Source organism: Narcine bancroftii, chromosome 3 (assembly GCF_036971445.1).
Source record: "Narcine bancroftii isolate sNarBan1 chromosome 3, sNarBan1.hap1, whole genome shotgun sequence".
NCBI classification, from domain to species: Eukaryota; Metazoa; Chordata; class Chondrichthyes; order Torpediniformes; family Narcinidae; genus Narcine; species Narcine bancroftii.
The window spans coordinates 327,951,376-327,968,983 of NC_091471.1; the positions used below are offsets into that span (position 1 = coordinate 327,951,376).

Sequence of the window (17,608 nt, forward strand, 5' to 3'; positions counted from 1 at the left end):
TCAGAGTCGGACACAGAGTGAAGCTCCCTCCACACCGTCCCATCACACATTCCTGGGGTCAGACACAGAGTGAAGCTCCCTCTGCACCGTCCTATCATACACTCCCGGGGTCAGACACAGAGTGAAGCTCCCTCCACACTGTCCCATCACACATTCCTGTGGTCAGACACAGTGAAGCTTCTTCCGTACCATCCCATCACACACTTCCGGGGTCAGACACAGAGTGAGGCTCGCTCCACACCATCCAATCGCATACTCCTGGGGTCAGACACAGAGAAGCTCCCTCCGAACCGTCCCATCACACCCTCCCAGGGTCAGCCACAGTGAAGATCGTCCGCACCATCCCATCACACCCTCCCAGGGTCAGACACAGAGTGAAGCTCCCCCCATGACATCCTGTCACACACTTCTGGGTTCAGACACGTAGTGAAGCTCCCTTTGCACCGTCCCATCACACACTCCCGGGGTCAGACTTCATCCACTTCACCCTTCAAAAGCTTCCACATTCTTCTTGCAATGAAGCGACCAAAACTGAACGCCATGTACCTCTTGATGGTAGTGGGTGATAGATCCTGTGTGCTGGATGTACAGGGTCTTCCTTTATTCTTCTGAGTCCAATTTAAGCACTTTCCCAATAAAGGGAAGAGGGACCCAATCAATCATCTCGGTTGTTTTGATGATCCTCTGTACTGACATGCGATCCGTCACTTTGCAGCTACTGACCAACACAGCTCTGAGTTGTCTCTGTGACCACGATCCTTTTTCTCCTTGTTGCTCTTTGTCTTCATTCACCATCGCTGCCTGCCTGGAGATGGAATGGTGCTCTTTGGGATGAGGTAGTAGGTTGTATAGTTTTAGGGTCATACCCGATCTTGGAGTTAACTATACAATCTACTGTCTTTCCCACGGAGGCAATGCTGACTTCCTGAAGGATGCGTGGACACCTCTCACCAAGGATCTCTGTGCGACTGGGAGGGTTAGTGACTGGGGCCGCAGCTACCATCTGCATCGGTGTCCCTAGTCGAGGCCTGTCCTCCAGCACAGTCCTGTTCCTGCAAGGGGGCCAAAGGATCCTCATAGCCTGGATTGGGGAGGGGCAAGGGGGGTGGGTTGCTTGTTGCCTCCTGGCCGTGCCTTCCTGTCTGGAAGACCGTTTCAGTAATGGGGAGTGCGAGGGAGGCTGCTGAGCAGGGATGTGGGTCCGCATGCAGTAGGAGCTGTGGGTCCCCAGCTAAGCCTGCCTATTTGTGGAGCAATCCATGCTGCAACCAAGGCCCTTCCAACCCTTCCTCCGCTCTATCGATGACTACATCAGGAACTCCTTATGAACCTGCGATGAGCTTGTCAACTTCATTCACTTTGCTGCCAACTTCTACCTGGTTCATCAACGACAACACTCTCCCTGGATCTCTGTCACCATCTCGGGAGACAAGCTTACCACTGACCTATTTTACAAACCCACTAACTCCCACAACTACCTCACATCCAATCCCCTGCAAGGATTCCACCCCCTTCTCGCAATTTCTCTGTCTCCGCTGCATCTGTTCCCAAAATTAGGTCTTCCAGTCCAGACCATCCAAAATCTCCTCCATTTTCTGCTGGTCTGCCCCTCTGCTCCTTGTCCTCTCCTACCACCCACCAGCCTCCAGGTCCAACACACTATCATTATCCTTCGTAATTTTCAGCACTTACAACAGGATTGCATCTTTCCCTCTCCTCCCCTTTCTGCCTTCCATCGGGACTGCTCCCTCTGTGACTCCCTCGTGCACTCATCCCTTCCCACCCCACCTTCCCCTGTGGCCCCAGGGGGTGCCACGTGCCCACACCTCCTCCCTCACCACAGTGTTTGGGGCCCCTGACAAGCCTTTCAAGTGAAGCAACGCCACTTGTGTATCTGCAGGATTGATTTACAGCATCCGGTGCTCCCTTTGTGGCCTTTGCTACATTGGAGAGGCTGGGCACAGACTGGGAGATCACTTCGCTGAGCTCCTTCGCTTTGTCCGCATCAGTGAAAGGGATCTCCAGGTGGGCAACCCCATCAGTTCCGCACCCCTCTCCTGTGCTGATATGTCTGTCCATGGCCTCATGTACTATCCCACCAATACCACCCATAAGTTGGAGGAACAACTCTTGATTTTCTGTTTCGGTGCCCTCCAACTGAATGACATTAATGTCAGCATCTCTGGTTTCTGCCAGCCCACTCCCCGTTCTCCCTCCCTCCCCCATCCCTCTCTCTTTTCCTCCAGCTCTCCACCCCCTTTCCCCTCCATTCACAGAGCCTTCCCCACCACCCCCCCCCCACCCCCATTTGCTGGCGTGCCCTCCCTCCTTTATCCATTTTCGACCTCCTTCCTGTGGGACTGTGTTCCTCCCTCTACCATTTTGTTTGGGTGCCTGCCTCCATTTTGCTCATCCCTTGATGACGGGCTCAAGCCTGGAACGTTGGTTATGTATCTATCTTTGCGACAGTTTGACCTGCTGAGTTTTTCCAGCATTGGATTTGCACTCTGCGCACATTCCCCTCCCAGCTTGTCATTGTCCCGCTGGCTCTCCCTTGCTCAGCCCTGAAAGAGGAGTCTGACCCAAAGCAGTGACCCCTCTCCTCTTTACCCCCCACTGACGCTGCTCGACCCGCTCACCCCCCCCCCCCCCCCCACGGCATGCCTGGTGCCGGCTGCACAGTGACCACTGCGCTTCCTCTGCGCAGCACCCACTGTCCGTATAGATGGACTGCTTCACCTCACCCGCCACCGTTGGAATCCTCGAGCGCATGTAGATTGGTGGTGGGAGGGTCAGAGTTAAGAGTCATCGACAAAAGGAGGCCAAAAACCCCTGCTGGGACCAGGAAGTGAACAACAGGCAAGGGGATGGGGATGTGCATTCAGGTCCCTCAGTGTGAACACCTTGTCGAGATTGTGCATCGCTTCACGCGTGGCTCCTGTAAGTGCTGCCCGGCATGAGGAGCTGTTTACATCTGCTTTGGCATGCTGAGGTAGTAGGTTGTATATTTGTAGGGCAGTGATTCCCCGCATTTCCTTTTTGCCCTGTCTGGAGATAACTATACAACCTACTGCCTTCCTCGCTGAGCAGTCAGACAATGGGCATGCCATCTCTCAGACCAATTCCCAACAGTGCCATTGCAACTGCAATGCTTTTGGGGGAAATGATGATGCTGTTTCAGTGCTCTGTGTGTGGAAATGTATCCAATCTTGTCTGCTCTTTGAATTGGCTGGTTATTCAAAGAACATATGATGGTCGTTGGGCAGTCCACCGTCCCGACATCAGACAGACTCTGCACCATCCCATCACACACTTCCGGGGTCAAACATAGAGTGAAGCTCCCTCCACACCATTCCTTCACGTGGTCCTGGAGCAGGGGCTGAACTTGCTAAGATGCAAGGTAAAGTATCAGCTACATCAAGTAATAGGGCGAGATTCCCGACATAATACTTTGAGGTTTGCACGGTTACCTGACAGGTAATCATTGAGACCCTCTGGTTTTTGCCATGGTGTGTTTGTGAATATTGTTTTGGAACCACTGTTCAGAGCCTCGAATCACTCTCCTAGCTAGGACATGTGGCAAACCCTGGGTTAGGGACATCAGGGGCCAGTGTGAGATCCCTCACTTCCCTGCCCAGCCCTTTAGGCCCCAGGCCTGCGAAGCATTCTCAGCCGCGCTCTCTTTCCCTCCGCCCAGGCGTGTGCTCCAGTGCCTTGTCAGCCACCAATGAAGCAATCAGCAACATCGCTGCCTCGATCGCAGAAGCCGCACTGGAGGCCATGAGGACGCATGGCCAGTTAGCAGGTGAGTTTTCTCCCAGGAAGTGGCGTGGGTTGTGGGGGTGGTCCCTGACTTCAAATGGCATTGAGTCCAAAAATCGGCTCTGGCCGGCTAAGCAGCACAGTGTGTGGGCTGCAGGCTCAACAGAATCAGCTTGCACCTGTTTAACACAGCATAAATGGCAGCCACAGCCCATCCCTCAGTGCACGATTTGACCCCCCCCCCCCCCCCTCAGTTTCCTTTATCTCTGCCAGCAACACAGGATGCTCAAAACTCTTGTGGTGAAGACCACTTCAGCACTGCTGTCCTGCTGATGGGAGACAGACCCCTTCAGGATGTGAGAGAGGGGAACCGGAGGCGGGATGTGGAGGGAGAGAGCATCAGGAATTGACAGGGGTATAAGAGGCGGGAGGGGTAGGGGAGAGAGACTCTCAGGAAGCGAGAGAGGAGTTCATCTTCACTCCCTCACTGTCTCCCCACCCTTTCTGTCCTGGGACCATCACCCTGCTCCTCTTCCCACTTGCCTCGATTAAGGGTCCCTGTCCCGAAATATTACCCATTCCTATCCACAGATGCTGCCTGGACTACTGAATACCTGGGGCTGGAACGTATGGTGCAGCCGTTGATGAGCTCACGAGGTTGGGGAGAGGAGTGGGGAGGGGTGCGCTCCTTTTACCTGTCCTGGAGGCCATTGCTGTCCCATGCTGCCATGTGACCTGTCCGTTTTTTCCCCCACCCCCCTTCTCACAGACTCGGAGCCACCCACGGTGGGTTCCACTGGGCTGGATGCCCCAGCCCTGGAGACCTTCCTGCCGGCTCCCAGCCAGATGGAGGGCTCGGGAGCCGGGCCCCAAACTGGGCTGGAGACGTCCCAGCAGCCCCAGGCAGGCGAGCGGCCGGCGGAGGAAGCGCACGCTCTGCTACCAGTGGAAGCTGCTGGGGCAGTGGTGGCGGAGAGAGCTGGCGGAGAGGCAGAGGTTCTGCAGCAGATGGAAATGTCGCCGGCACCCACCACAGGTGAGAGGCTTTCCTCGCCTGGGGGGGTTTGACCGTCAAATAAACCCCTTCACCGGTCCTTCCTGCTGAGGGGAGAACACTCAGCCCATCGCACAAACCCACCCCCCTCCCCCTCTGTCTGCCCTTGCTGCTATGGGGGAGGAGAAGGGAGGACACAGCTCATCACACAAACCTACTCCCCTCCCCTTCATCCGCCCTTCCTGCTAAGGGGGGTGGAATGCTCAGTCAATTATTCAAATCCCCCCCCCCCTTCCTGCTGAGGGGAATAGAAAGGGGAACGCACAGCCCATTACACTAACCTACCCCCTCTTCTCTGACCCTGACGGTAGTGGGGCAGGGAGGGGATCATTCAGACCTTTGCAGAAACCTACTCCCTCCTTCTCCGTCTGTCCCTGCTGCTAGTGGGGTGGGTGGAACTAAGGGGAGGGGACTGCTCAGCCCATTGCGCAAATCCAGCCCCTATCTGCACCTCCCGTTGCCAACAATTTAGTCGACCCATCCCACCCCGGCCGCACTCTCCTCCCCACTTCTGTCAGGCCATTTACACCAACCTCCAGTCTTGAGGGCCATTTCTTGTCTGCTTCAACCAGACCCTTGATAGGTCCCCATCAGTACATTTTTAATTTTATTTACAGTGCGGTCAAAGCATCTTCATAGATTTTCCCCGGGGGCTCTGGTTTCCTCTCACCATTCAAAACGTACCAAGGTGTAGGTTAATGGAGTGTAATCAGGTGGCATGGGCCTGTGGGCTGAAATAGCCTTGTTACTAACTAATTAGTTGGAGGGATTAAATTTAGGAGTTGTGAGGTAATGTTACAGCTCTATACATCTCTGGTGAGACCCCACTTGGGAGGATTGTGTTTAGTTCTTGCCACCTCACTACAGGAAGGATGTGGAACCGATGGAGAGGGTGCAGAGGGGATTTACCAGGACACTGCCTGGAAATACCTTGGGGCTATCATGTCATGAAAAAGGTTCGCCAGTGGCTATATTTCCTCAGGAGTTTGAAGAGATTTGGTACATGTTCAAAGGCTCTTGCAAATTTCTACAGGTGTACCGTAGAGCGTATTCTTACTAGTTACATCATACCAGGGAGTATAAATGGGCCAGAAGGGCCTGCTGCTGTGCAGTCTGTCCAGCTGTAGTGGTCCTGGAGGCTGTGGAGATTGCCCAGGCTGGGTCCTGGGATGAGATGGTTGCCCCAACAAGGGGCATAAGACGTAAGAGCAGAAACGGGGTCTTCAGACCATCGAGTCTGCCCCATCATTCAATCATGAGCTGATCCGTTTTCCCATTCGACCCCAACCCCCCCCCCATAACCTGACTAATCAGTCTCTGCCTTGGCAGGGTCTTGACCAATGTTGACATGTTGGAGAGTCTGCAAGAAGAATGGGGGTGCGAATGTTCAAGATGTGAAACCAAGGGGGGGTTGAATCTCTGGAACTCTCTGCCCCGTGGATTTGCACGAGCTGGGTCATGGGAAATAGAAGGGCCAGGGTGAGGGAGCGGTGTGCAGGATGGACAGACCCAGTGGCCTGACCCTGCTTCGTTGATGCAGAGAATCACAGATGGCAATGAGGAAGCGTGCAGGAGGGAGATAGATCAGCTGGTTGAGTGGTGACACGACAACAACCTTGCACTCAACGTTAGCAAAGCTGATTGTGGACTTCAGGATGAAGTCAGGAGAACGGGATGCAGTCCTCATCGAGGGATCAGCAGTAGAGAGGGTCAAGAACTTCAAATTCCTGGGGGTCAACATCTCCGAGGATCTGAATTGGAGCCTCCATGTCAATGCAATCAAGAAGAAGGCTCATCAACGGCTATAGTTTTTGAGGAGATTCAGTATGTCACTCAAAAACTTCTACAGGTATTCCGTAGAGAACATTCTGGCTGGTTGCATCACTGCCTAGTGTGGAGATGCCAATGCTCAGGACAGGGAAAGGCTACAGTGAACTCGGCCTGTGACATTACAGGCACCAAACTTCACTCCATTGAGGACATAGACATGAGGCGGTGTCTAAAAAAACAGCCTCTATCCTCAAGGACCTCCCCCATCCCCCAGGCTATGCCCTCTTCATTCTGCTATCATCGGGAAGGAGGTGCAGAAGCCTGAAGACGAACACGCGTCACTACAGAAACAACTTCTTCCTCACCGCTTTTTTAAAATTTAGACCCACAGTGCAGTAACAGGCCCTTTCGGCCCATGAGCCCGCGCCACCCAATTTACAACCAATTGACCTACAACTCCCGGCACAATTTTGAACGATGGGAGGAAACCAGAGCCCCCGGGGAAAACCCATGCAGACACAGGAAGAATGTACAAACTCCTTACAGACAGCGTGGAATCCGAACCCCGGTCCCAATCCCTGGCACTGTAACAGCGTTGTGGTAACCATCAGGTACCTGAACCAACAATGAACCGCAGATACTCTCTCTTTCACCTATTTTCTTGCACTATTTATATATTTTTGAAATGTGATTGAGCAATACTTACACTGTAATGCTGCCACAAAGCAATGAATCTCGTGATTGCTCACAACAAAATTCTGATGTCAGGCTGAATCTCAGCACCTCCTCTTTCCGCAGCATCCCAGTCCCCAGAGAGAGCAGAGGGAACGGAGGCCCCAGCATCAGTAGGAAGTCAGCTGGAAGGTTCCCCCATGGACACCAGCAGTCCTGTGTCCGGCCTCTTGGAGGAGGCTGCCGGTGAGGGCCTGGGCACTGGGGCCGGTGAGCGGGACAGTGAGGGGAGAAGGCCGTCCTCTGGCTTGGTGGCCACGCCAGAAGCCCAGCCAGAGGCGCCCGGAGAGCTGAGGTGAGGCCCCAGCACCGCGACAGAGTTGAAATTACCTACACCCCCAGAACCGTGATCGTGACAGGATCCCCCTTTCCTACTCCCCAGCACCGTGGCGGTGTCAGAATTCCCCATATTTCCCCCACCCTCTCCCTGGCACATGATCATGCCGGAATTTCACCTTCACCTTCCCCGTCACTGTGGTTGTGTCCAATGTCCCATGCTTTTCCAGAACCATGGTGGTAACGGAATCCCCCCCCCTCCCTCCCTGGCTCAGTGGTGAGAGTATTTTGTCCCCAGGTTTGAGTGTCCCCCCCGCTCTGTGGGTCACCTCCCTCACCCTGGGTCCCATCCAGTGATGTTTGCCTCCCCTGGTGTGTGGTCACCTCCCCATCCCCCTCCCTAAAGAAGGACCCTAATCTAGCCGTCTGTGCCTTTGGGTCAGAGTATTGAACCTGTTGTGATAACCCAGCCCTCCCTTGGCGGAGCGGGGATTGGGGAGGGGGTGTAGAGATGCCGGTGTTCTCGCTGACCGCTCTGCTGTGATGGTGAAACTACCATCTGGAGGGGTGAGCAGCCAGTGGCTTTGTTTCGTTCCACCTGAGCAGACAACCCCAGACCGAAGCTGACCCTGTTCTCTGTGTCTGTGTGTGTGTCCCCATGTCTGTGTCTCTGTCTGTTTGTCTGTGTCGTTGGATATGTGTGTGTGTGTGTGTGTGTGTGTCCTTATATGTGTGTGTGCCCATCTGGGTTGTTCTGTCTGTGTGTCCATCTTGGTTATTTTGTGTGTGTATGTGTATGTGTTTCTGTATGTGTATGTGTGCCCATCTGGGTCATTCTGTATATGTGCGTGTCTGTCTATGAATATATGCGTGTGTGCGCGTCTATGAATATATGCATTTGTGTGCATGTATCTCTGTGTACACGCATGTGTCTGTGTGCATTCGTCTGTGTGTGTGCACCTCTCTCCACCCACAGTGTGTCCTCCTCCGTGGCCTTGCCTACCAGGGATAGCACACCGGGCACTGGAACGGCTCCGTCCTCTGAAGCGCAGCCCTCCTCGAACAGTGACGAAGACCCGCTGGCAGGTAGGCCTGGTTCACAGCCTCACTGGGCACCGACTGGGCTGTCCCCACAGCTGTTTGTGGTGACTTTCCCTTCAGTAGCAAGCCCTGCGCATGGGCTACACTCGAACCTTGCGTGAGGAGGCAGGCCTTGTGAGTCAGCAATGGTCACTGGACAATTGCTCCCCCATATTTGAACTTGGTGGGCAAAGATGGAAGAACCCCTCTCCCTCTACTCCTCGCGCACTCCTTTGCCTTTCCACTTCCCCTCTTGCGCTCCCCCTCACCTTCCCTTTCCCCCCGTTGCTCTCCCCCCCCCCCCCACCAACGTCGTTCTCCCTCTCACCTTTCCCACCCCATGATTTCCGTCCACTACATTGCCACCAGCTTCCTTCTCCAACCCCGTACAACTTGTTCCCTTATGCCCTTGACCACGGGTACCCAACTGTTGACTCCTCCCCACGGATGCTGACCGGAACAGAGTCTCTCCAGTAGCACAACCTCACTGTTTTGCCCACGCCCATGCTCTGCTACGACCAGAAAATGTTTGGTCCTCAGGTCGCCTGGCATCCAAGGGACCTTGTTGGTGCAGGGCGTCATCCTGGGAGGTGGTGTGAGGTACTCGAGGAGGGGTGGGTTGATGTGAGAAGCTCAGGGGTGGGGTGTGATTTTCGGGGTGGTGCTAGAGCCTCAGGGACCCTAGGTGGTGGGGTGTTGGTGTCTTGAGGGTGGAGAGGGAGCCCCAGCAGTTCTCGGGTAGAGTGGGAGCTCCGGGGGTGGAGGGGGGGGGGTCCTCAGAGGCGGAGTGGGAGGCCTATGGGGATGGAGTGAGCCCAAGGGCGTCTCAGGTGGATTGGGAGTTCTGAGTCTCGTGAGTGAAGTGGGAACCCCAGTGTTTGTGAGTGAGCTACGGGCGTCCCGGGATATTGTGATCTCCTGGGATGGTGTATGACCCCCCCCTCACCCCTCCCCTCTGTTTATTCCCTCCCTGCAGGGATCAGCCTCCCGGAAGGAGTGGACCCGTCCTTCCTGGCCGCTCTGCCGGATGACATCCGCCGCGAGGTGCTGCAGAACCAGCTGGGCATCCGGCCCCCCAGCCGTGCTGCTGCCTCCGCTGCCGCCGCCACTGTGGCTGCCACTGCCGCTGCCGCCGCCGCCCTGGTCGGCACCCAGGGGGTGACCGAGGTCAGCCCCGAATTCCTGGCTGCCCTGCCCCCTGCCATCCAGGAGGAGGTAGGTCCCGGCAAGTCTGGGCCTATCCCGTGTCTCTATTCCCTCCCCCTGTCCCCTGTCTGTGTCTTGCTCCCCCTCACCATTCTCTACCCCCCACCATCCAAGAGGAGGTAGGTCCTGTCATTGGGGAGGGGAGTCTGGGCCCTTCTCCCCCTCTTTCCCTTCCCCCCCCCCCCCAACATCCCCCTGTCCCGTCTACCCAATCCCTCCATCTCGTTCCCCTGCCATCCAGGAGATATAGGCCCCCGGCATGGGGAGGGGAGTCGAGGCCTTTCCTCCCCCATTCCTGTCCCCTCCCCCATCCCGACCGTCGTTCTCTGTCCCTCGTCCTGTTCCCCCGCCATCCTGGAAGATATAGGCCCCGGTGTGGGGATGGGGAGGGGTGTACTGGCTGTTCCCCCCCCTCCCCCTTCACCCCAACCCCACTGTCATCCCCACTCCTCCCGTCTCCTGCCCCCGCATCAAGGAGGTGGTAGGTCCTGGCATTGGAAGTGGGGGGAGTCTGGGCCATTCCCCCATCCTCTCCCTCATCCCTTCCGTTCCCCTCTTTCTCCTGTAGATCCTGGCCCAGCAGAAGTTGGAGACTTCCACACTTCTCCCTCTCTCCTCAACAAGTGTTAGTCGTGATTCCAATACCCCCATAGGTCCTGGCAGACTTCCTACCTCCCCCTCCTCCCTCTCCCCTCAACGAGTGTTGGTCTAACTGCGGCCTGCATTTCCCGTACTCCTGCAGGTCCTGGCCCAGCAGAGGGTGGAGCAGCAGCGGAGGGAGCTGGCACAGACGGCCAACCCCGACACGCCCATGGACCCAGTCACCTTCATCCAGACACTGCCATCCGACCTGCGGCGGAGCGTGCTGGAGGACATGGAGGACAGCGTGCTGGCGGTGATGCCGCCGGACATCGCAGCTGAAGCCCAGGCCTTGCGCCGTGAGCAGGAGGCCCGGCAAAGGCAGCTGATGCACGAGCGCCTGTTCAGCCACAGCAGCTCCTCCGCCCTCTCCGCCATCCTGCGGAGCACAGGTAGAGTCTTACCTCGGCGGTCTCGCGGGCACTCTGCATGTGTGGGGGAGGGGGGTTCGGTTGGTGTGGTTCTTTGCCTTCCTGTCCGAACAGCGTCGGTCATCCTCCCTGAGCGGGGCCCTGGTGGGTCCGCAAGCCTAGTGAAGTCCCCAGAGCTCACATGATCTTCCCCTCCCCCCTGCGACCTGTTTTCCCCACCGTTCCCATAGCCCTCTTTCCTCTCACTTACCCCTGAGCTCACAGAGAGGGATGGGGTTCAACTGCCAATCCAGCACACCTTTGGTACTGGAGAGGACAACAGAGAACCCTGGGGAAGGAATGTATACTGTGGTTGGGGGGACATGGAGAGTTCCACTCTGACAGCCCCCTTCCCCCTCCCCCCCCCCCCCCCCCCCCCAGTCTTTTCAGAGGTAGGGATTGAACCTGGGGCGCTGGAGTGCGAGGCCAATGGCACTGTGCTTGCAGTCGGGTCACTGAACCACAGAACACGACAGCACAGAAACAGACCCTTCTAGTCTGCGCCAAACTATTTTCCAGCTTTCTCACACTAACCTGCCCCCAGTCCTTATCTCTCCACTCCCCAACAATCCTGTCAAAGATTTTAATTCAATTTTAAAATCGAGCCCGCATTCACCACTTCAGCTCGTTCCACACTCTCTGTGTGAAGATGTTTCCCCTAAACTTTTCCCCTTTCACCCTTAACTTGTGTCCTCTGATTTGAATCTCACCTTACCACAGTGGAAAAATCCTATCTATATTTATTCGTCGATCCCCCTCTTAATTTTAATACCCTTATCAAATCTTCCTTCATTCTTCTACATTCCTGGGAATAAAGTCTGAACCCATTTAACCTTTTCCTGGAACTCAGTTCCTGAACATCCCAGTAAATCTTCACTGCACTCTTTCTATCTTATTGATATTTTTCCTGCAGTTCTGTGTCCAAAACTGCACACGATTCTCCAAATGTGACCTCACTGATGTCTCATACAACTTTACCATAACATCCCAACTTCTGTACTCATACCTTGATTCATGAAGGCCGATGTGCCAAAAGCTCTCTGTGACGCCACTTTCTGGGAATTATGGCAGCCTGGAGCGGTTAGTGCAATTCTTCTCAACCTTTTTCTCATCCCACTTTAAGTATTCCCTATGTTATTGGTGCTCTGTGATTAGTAAGGGATATGGGTGGAAAGAAAAAGTTTGAAAACCACTGTTTTAATTGTCCCTCATTGACTCGTTAAATGCGTGATTTCAGAACTCCAAAGGAAATGAGCCAATGACAATTTTTCTTAAGCAAAATATTTCAGGAACAACTGGGTCCAGAGCAGTACTCTCAACCATCCCTTCCCTTCCCACTCACATCCCATCTTAAGCAATCCCTTACTGATCACAGAGCACCGATGGCAGAGGGGTTACTTAAGGTGGGATGAGTGGAAAGAAAAAGGTTGAGAACCACTGGATTAATGTGTAGCCCCCAACCTACCATTCCCTCGTTGACATCCAGCGTTGAGCACAAGAAACCTTGAGGTCATCCAGCCTATCAAGCCTGCTTCCCCCTGCCCCCCAATCGCAGTGCAATGAGATGGGGGCCGATCTGGCCGTGGACTCAACTCCACTGACCTGCCCTTTCCCCGTCACCCCTCAATTCCACTACAATTTACAGTCTGTGCCTTAAGTACGGTAACAGGCTCTTTTGGCTGCCTAATTACACCTGCAATCCCCGGAATGTTTTGAAGGGTGGGAGGAAACCCACGCAGACACAGGGAGAACTGTACAGACAGCGCATTCAGGGGAACAACTTCACGCAAAGAGTGTCAGGAGTGTGGAACAAGCTGAAGTGGTGAATGCAGGCTCCTTAACAGTTAAGGAAAGTTTGGACAGATATAAGGGTGCAAATCGAGTCAAGATGGGCCAAAGGGCTGTAATGTTCCAATGAGGCAGCTTCCTTGTCTCCTTGTGCAGAGCAGAGAATCCCCGGACCAGTTCAGCTGTGACATTTACTTTACCTAGACTAAACGAATGGTCACAGGGGGCACACAGTGCAGGCCCTTCAGCTCATTCAACTGCACGCACATCTGGTCCCTTCCCAACCCTCCCAGTCCACCTGAGTGTCAGAAGTTTCTGTGGCTCTTTCCAGATGAGACCCCTTCCCCACTTGGGTTCCTCCCGAACTTCAGCTGTTCGGTTCCAGGACCACTGACTCCAGGGATGGGGGGGGGGCAACGAGATGAAAACTAAGTACGACCCCTTGTGGTGTCCATGCTGGGGTTGCCAAGGTGTCCTGGATCCCTCAGTGGGGGTGGGCGCACGGCGCTCCCTCACTCTCTGCCTTGTTACCACAGGCTTCACCGGTCGCTTGGGAGGAAACCGAGGGGTGCAATACACACGCTTGGCCGTGCAGAGAAGCGGAGCATTCCAGTGGGGGAGTGGCACGCACAACAGGTACACCGCGAACTCCCGGCTGGCACGGCGCCAGTCGAGCCGCAGGGATCCGCAACGAGGCTCTGGTCCCAGCACAAGGCAAGGGGTTCTGCCTGGGAGCGGCGCGTCTTTCCCGCTGGCCGGTCTCACCCCGGGCTCCCTCGTCCCGGAGGCAGAGGGCGGGCCAGAGGTCAGGAGGAGATGAGCAGGCACAGTGCAAAACTCAGCTGCCTCTGAGCATGGGAAGGCCCCCCTCCTGCCTCTGTCCCCTCCCACCTCGTGTCACCCCCAACTGCTCTCCCACCGTCTGCCCCAGGATCGTCTACTTCGATGGTGCAGCTACCTTCTTTCCTCATTCACTCCTCTCCATTCCTTAACTCCTCTTCACTCCTTTATTCCTGTCCTCTTTTTATGTCTGTTTCTCCCTCCCTCTCTTGCTCCCCCTCCCTCCCTCTCCCTCCCCTTCCTTCCTCCCCATCTCTCTCTCTCTCCCTCCCATTCTCTTTCTCTCCTCCTCCCTCCCTCCCCCTATCCCCCATCCAGAATCCACTGTCTGCCATCCCCCTCCCCCACTACTGCACCCCTACTAGAGGTTCCCTGCGTCCTGGTTGCTGCCCGTTTCACCTTGTCTGGGAACACGGGCCTCCCACCGCCATCCTCACTTGAAATGTGACGATCTGCTCCATTTACCCCCCAATCCCCGGGGGGAGAGGGCGTAAAGTGGTCCTGAAGGGGAAACATGTCTCAGGGTGTTTGGGGGAGGCGGGAGAGATGTCAGTGCTCAGACTTTCGGAGAGGTGGGTCTTCATTTGATCGGAATTAGTTGGAAGCTGAACGTGAAAGTCTGCAGCCCCTGGGGCTGAGTGCAAGAGTCACAAATGTGTCACAGGGAACTTGGCAGGTCGTGCAGCCTCCACGGAAAGCAAAGGGTCACAACCTTTCAGGCCTGACCAAGGATCCCAAGCCTGAAACCTTGGCTACCCTTGACTGCCGACAAACGCTACGTAATTTGCTGTGTTTCTCCGCAGGAGTAAAACATGAAAGTCTGCAGACACTGTGTCTGAAATCAAATCATAATGCTGGGTTAACTCAGCAAAGAGAACTGACGTTTCGGGCTTGAGCTCGTCATTGAGGTGTGAGCAAAATGTAGGCAGGCGTCCAAACAAAATGGCAGGACGGGGGGAGAAGCGCGGTCCTACAGGCAGCCGGGAGTGTGTGATGGGACGGTGCAGAGGGAGCTTCACTCAGGGGGTAATAGGTGGATTAGGGAGGGGGGCACACCAGCAAGAAGGGGGAAGAGGAGGAGAAGGGTGAAGGGAGAGGAAAGGGGGTGGAGAACTGGAGGAAAGGAGACAGAGGGGTGGGAAAAGGAGGGAGAACGGGGAGTGAGCTAACAGAAACCGGAGAAGGTGATGTTAACATGATCTGGTTGGAGAGCGCCCGGATGGAACATAAGGTGTTGCTCCTCCAATTTCCAGGCGGTCTTGGTGGGATAGTACAAGGCCATGGACAGACATGTCGGTGTCAGAGTGGGGTTGAAGTAGTTGTCTGCTGGGAAGGAGGAGAGGGGAAGATGTGTCTGGTGGTGGGATCACGCAGTAAGTGGTGGAAATTGGGTAGATAATTGGGCTGGTAGGTGAGGACAAGGGGAAACCTGTTTCTCTGACACATTTGACCCATTGCAAATTGGACCGGACTTGAAGCATGCTTGCAATAGGACACAGACTCATTGTTTCAGGAAGGTCGGTTCGGAGCCTCTGGGCAGGGAAAGCCTGTTCAGCCTGACTTACCACTTTGAAAGGGGTGAGGGGGCTGTCACTGTCCCGAGGGGTGGAAGGGCCTCTGGCGGGGTTGCACGATGCCCGTTCAACTGTTTCATTGACCTCTGGCTCCCTGTGCCACCTCTCTTTCTCTCCCTCTCGCAGGGCTTCGAGCAGCAGCAACGTGGACAGTCTTCTCCGGCTGAGGGGGCGGCTGCTCCTCGACCACGAGGCCCTGTCCTGCCTGCTGGTCCTGCTCTTTGTCGACGAGCCCAAGCTCAACACCAGCCGGCTGCACCGGGTGCTGCGCAACCTGTGCTACCATGCGCAGACCCGTGGCTGGGTCATCAAGAGCCTGCTGTCCATCTTGCAGCGCAGCAGCGAGAGTGAGCTGTGCATCGAGACGCCGCGACACACCGAAGAGAAGGGCAAGAGGGCTGCCAAGGCATCGGCCGGACATGAGCCCCGGCCCCTGGACCTCCTGCATAAGATGGAGGCAAAGACCACCGGCCAGCTGTCCTGGCTCTCCGTCTCCATGGATGCCGCCCTAGGCTGCAGGACCAACATCTTCCAGATCCAGCGGTCTGCCGGCCGCAAGCACTCGGAGAAACACGCGGGCTGCGGCTCCACTGTGCACATCCATCCCCAGGCTGCCCCCGTGGTCTGCCGTCACGTCCTCGATACACTGATACAGCTGGCCAAGGTGAGGGGGGTGCTCTAGGGCCATGGGGAAGGGGGGCTGAGGCATGGGAGAGGAGGAACTCACTGGGGTGGGTTGGAGATTGTCAGGTTGTTTGCTCTGGAGTTTTGGGGCCCAGGGGAGACATGTTGGAGCAGTGACAAGAATGGTTCTGTGAGAGTTCACCAGGTTATCTCTAACCTCTAGGTCCTGGGGTTGGACACAAAGTGAAGCTCCCTCCACACCGTCCCGTCACACACTCCCCAGGTTAGACACAGAGTGAAACTCCCTCCCCACCATCCTGTTACACACTCCCGGGGTCAGACACAGAGTGAAGCTCCCTCCACACCGTCCCATCACACACTCCCAGGGTCAGACACAGAGTGAAACTCCCTCCGCACACTCCCATTACGCATATCCTGGGTCAGACACAGAATGAAGCTCCCTCCACACCGTCCCATCACACATACGCCGCTTGTGTGTCTCCTAAAGCCAGAATAGGAGGTGCAAGGAGTGGCGAGCATCCTGGACAATCCACCCCCACTGACGGTCCCACTTTTCTTGCCGCAGGTGTTCCCGAGCCACTTCACGCAGCAGAAGCCCAAAGAGGGGAGCAGCGAAGCAGAAAAGGAGAAAGGGAACAAGCAGCCCGTTACTAGCCCGTGCCTGGGGCAGCCAGCAGGAGGTGGGACTGGAGCGGGCGGCACTGGCATGGGCATCTCCACCGACTTCTGGGATCTGCTGGTGAAGCTCGACAACATGAATGTCAGTCGGAAGGGCAAGACGTCGGTGAAGGTGGGGCCGTTGTCATCCAGCGAGGGCGAGGGCAGTCCGGGCAGCCTGGAGTCCTCACCGCTGGGCCAGCTGATGAACATGCTGTCACATCCGGTCATCCGCCGCAGCTCGCTGCTTACCGAGAAGCTGCTGAGACTGCTCTCCCTCATCTCCATCGCCCTGCCTGACAAGGCCACAGAGGCGGCAGCAGGCCAGGCTGGGGGTGCCGAGGTTGCCATGGTCGGCTCCGTCACCTGTGAGTTGTGTGCCTCCCCGCATTGGCACCTTCTTCATCTACCCCCCCACCACCCACTTTGTCCACCTTCCCTGCACCACCCCGCCCCGCCCCCCCCTCCGTCTGCCTCCCTCCGCCCCGTCAGCCTTCCACTCCTTGTACACTTTCTCCTCTCATTCCACCCCCTCCCCCATCCAGGTCCGACTCCCCCATCCGCTTTCCCCCGTTCCGTCTGCCTCCCCTTCCATCTGCCTTCCTCCCGCCCTCTCCACCTCCCCTGTCTGTCTCTCCCTCCCCTTATCCATTTACTCACTCACCCATCTTCTCCCCTCCCACGTCTGCTTCCTCTGTCCGACTTCCCCCTCGTCCGCCTTCTCCCTGGTCTGCCTCCTCCTCCCCTCTGTGTCTCCCAGCTTCATCCACCTCCCCCCCCTCCGTCCACCATCCTGCTCGTCCATCTCTCCCTGTCTCCTCCCACCGTCTGACTTCCCTTGACTGCCTTACTCTTCACCTCCCTCGTTTCCTTCCCCTCCCTCATTCCCTCCTCCCCTCCCTCATTCCCTCCTCCCCTCCTTCATTCCCTCCTCCCCTCCCTCATTTCCTCCTCCCCTCCCTCATTCCCCCTCCCCTCCCTCTTTTCCCCTTTGTCTCCCCTCCCTTGACCCCCTCCCCATCCTCTCCCTCGGTCTCCTCCATTCCCCCTGCCCCTCCCTCGTTCTCCCCTGCCCCTCCCTCGGTTCCCTCCTTCTCCCCTCCCTCATTCCTCCTCTGCCTCCTTCATTCCTCCTCTCCTCCTTCGTGCCCCCCTCCCTCATTTCCCCCTTTACT

At 56.2% G+C, this 17,608-nt stretch overlaps 1 protein-coding gene across 10 annotated transcripts in view; it reads left to right on the forward strand.

The window, feature by feature from the left end:
• Positions 1-17,608, forward strand: part of huwe1 (HECT, UBA and WWE domain containing E3 ubiquitin protein ligase 1) — a 283,531-nt gene that overhangs the window by 227,748 nt on the left and 38,175 nt on the right. For 7 of the 10 annotated variants that reach the window (XM_069929120.1, XM_069929126.1, XM_069929127.1 and 4 more), the window contains 9 exons: positions 3,698-3,805; positions 4,532-4,798; positions 7,385-7,613; positions 8,571-8,680; positions 9,651-9,889; positions 10,623-10,911; positions 13,254-13,431; positions 15,258-15,795; positions 16,342-16,801. In XM_069929120.1, coding sequence (XP_069785221.1) covers positions 3,698-3,805; positions 4,532-4,798; positions 7,385-7,613; positions 8,571-8,680; positions 9,651-9,889; positions 10,623-10,911; positions 13,254-13,431; positions 15,258-15,795; positions 16,342-16,801 — 2,418 coding nt within the window. The remainder of the gene's footprint in view (positions 1-3,697; positions 3,806-4,531; positions 4,799-7,384; positions 7,614-8,570; positions 8,681-9,650; positions 9,890-10,622; positions 10,912-13,253; positions 13,432-15,257; positions 15,796-16,341; positions 16,802-17,608) is intronic. The other 3 variants (XM_069929123.1, XM_069929128.1, XM_069929122.1) reach the window with 2 other exon arrangements.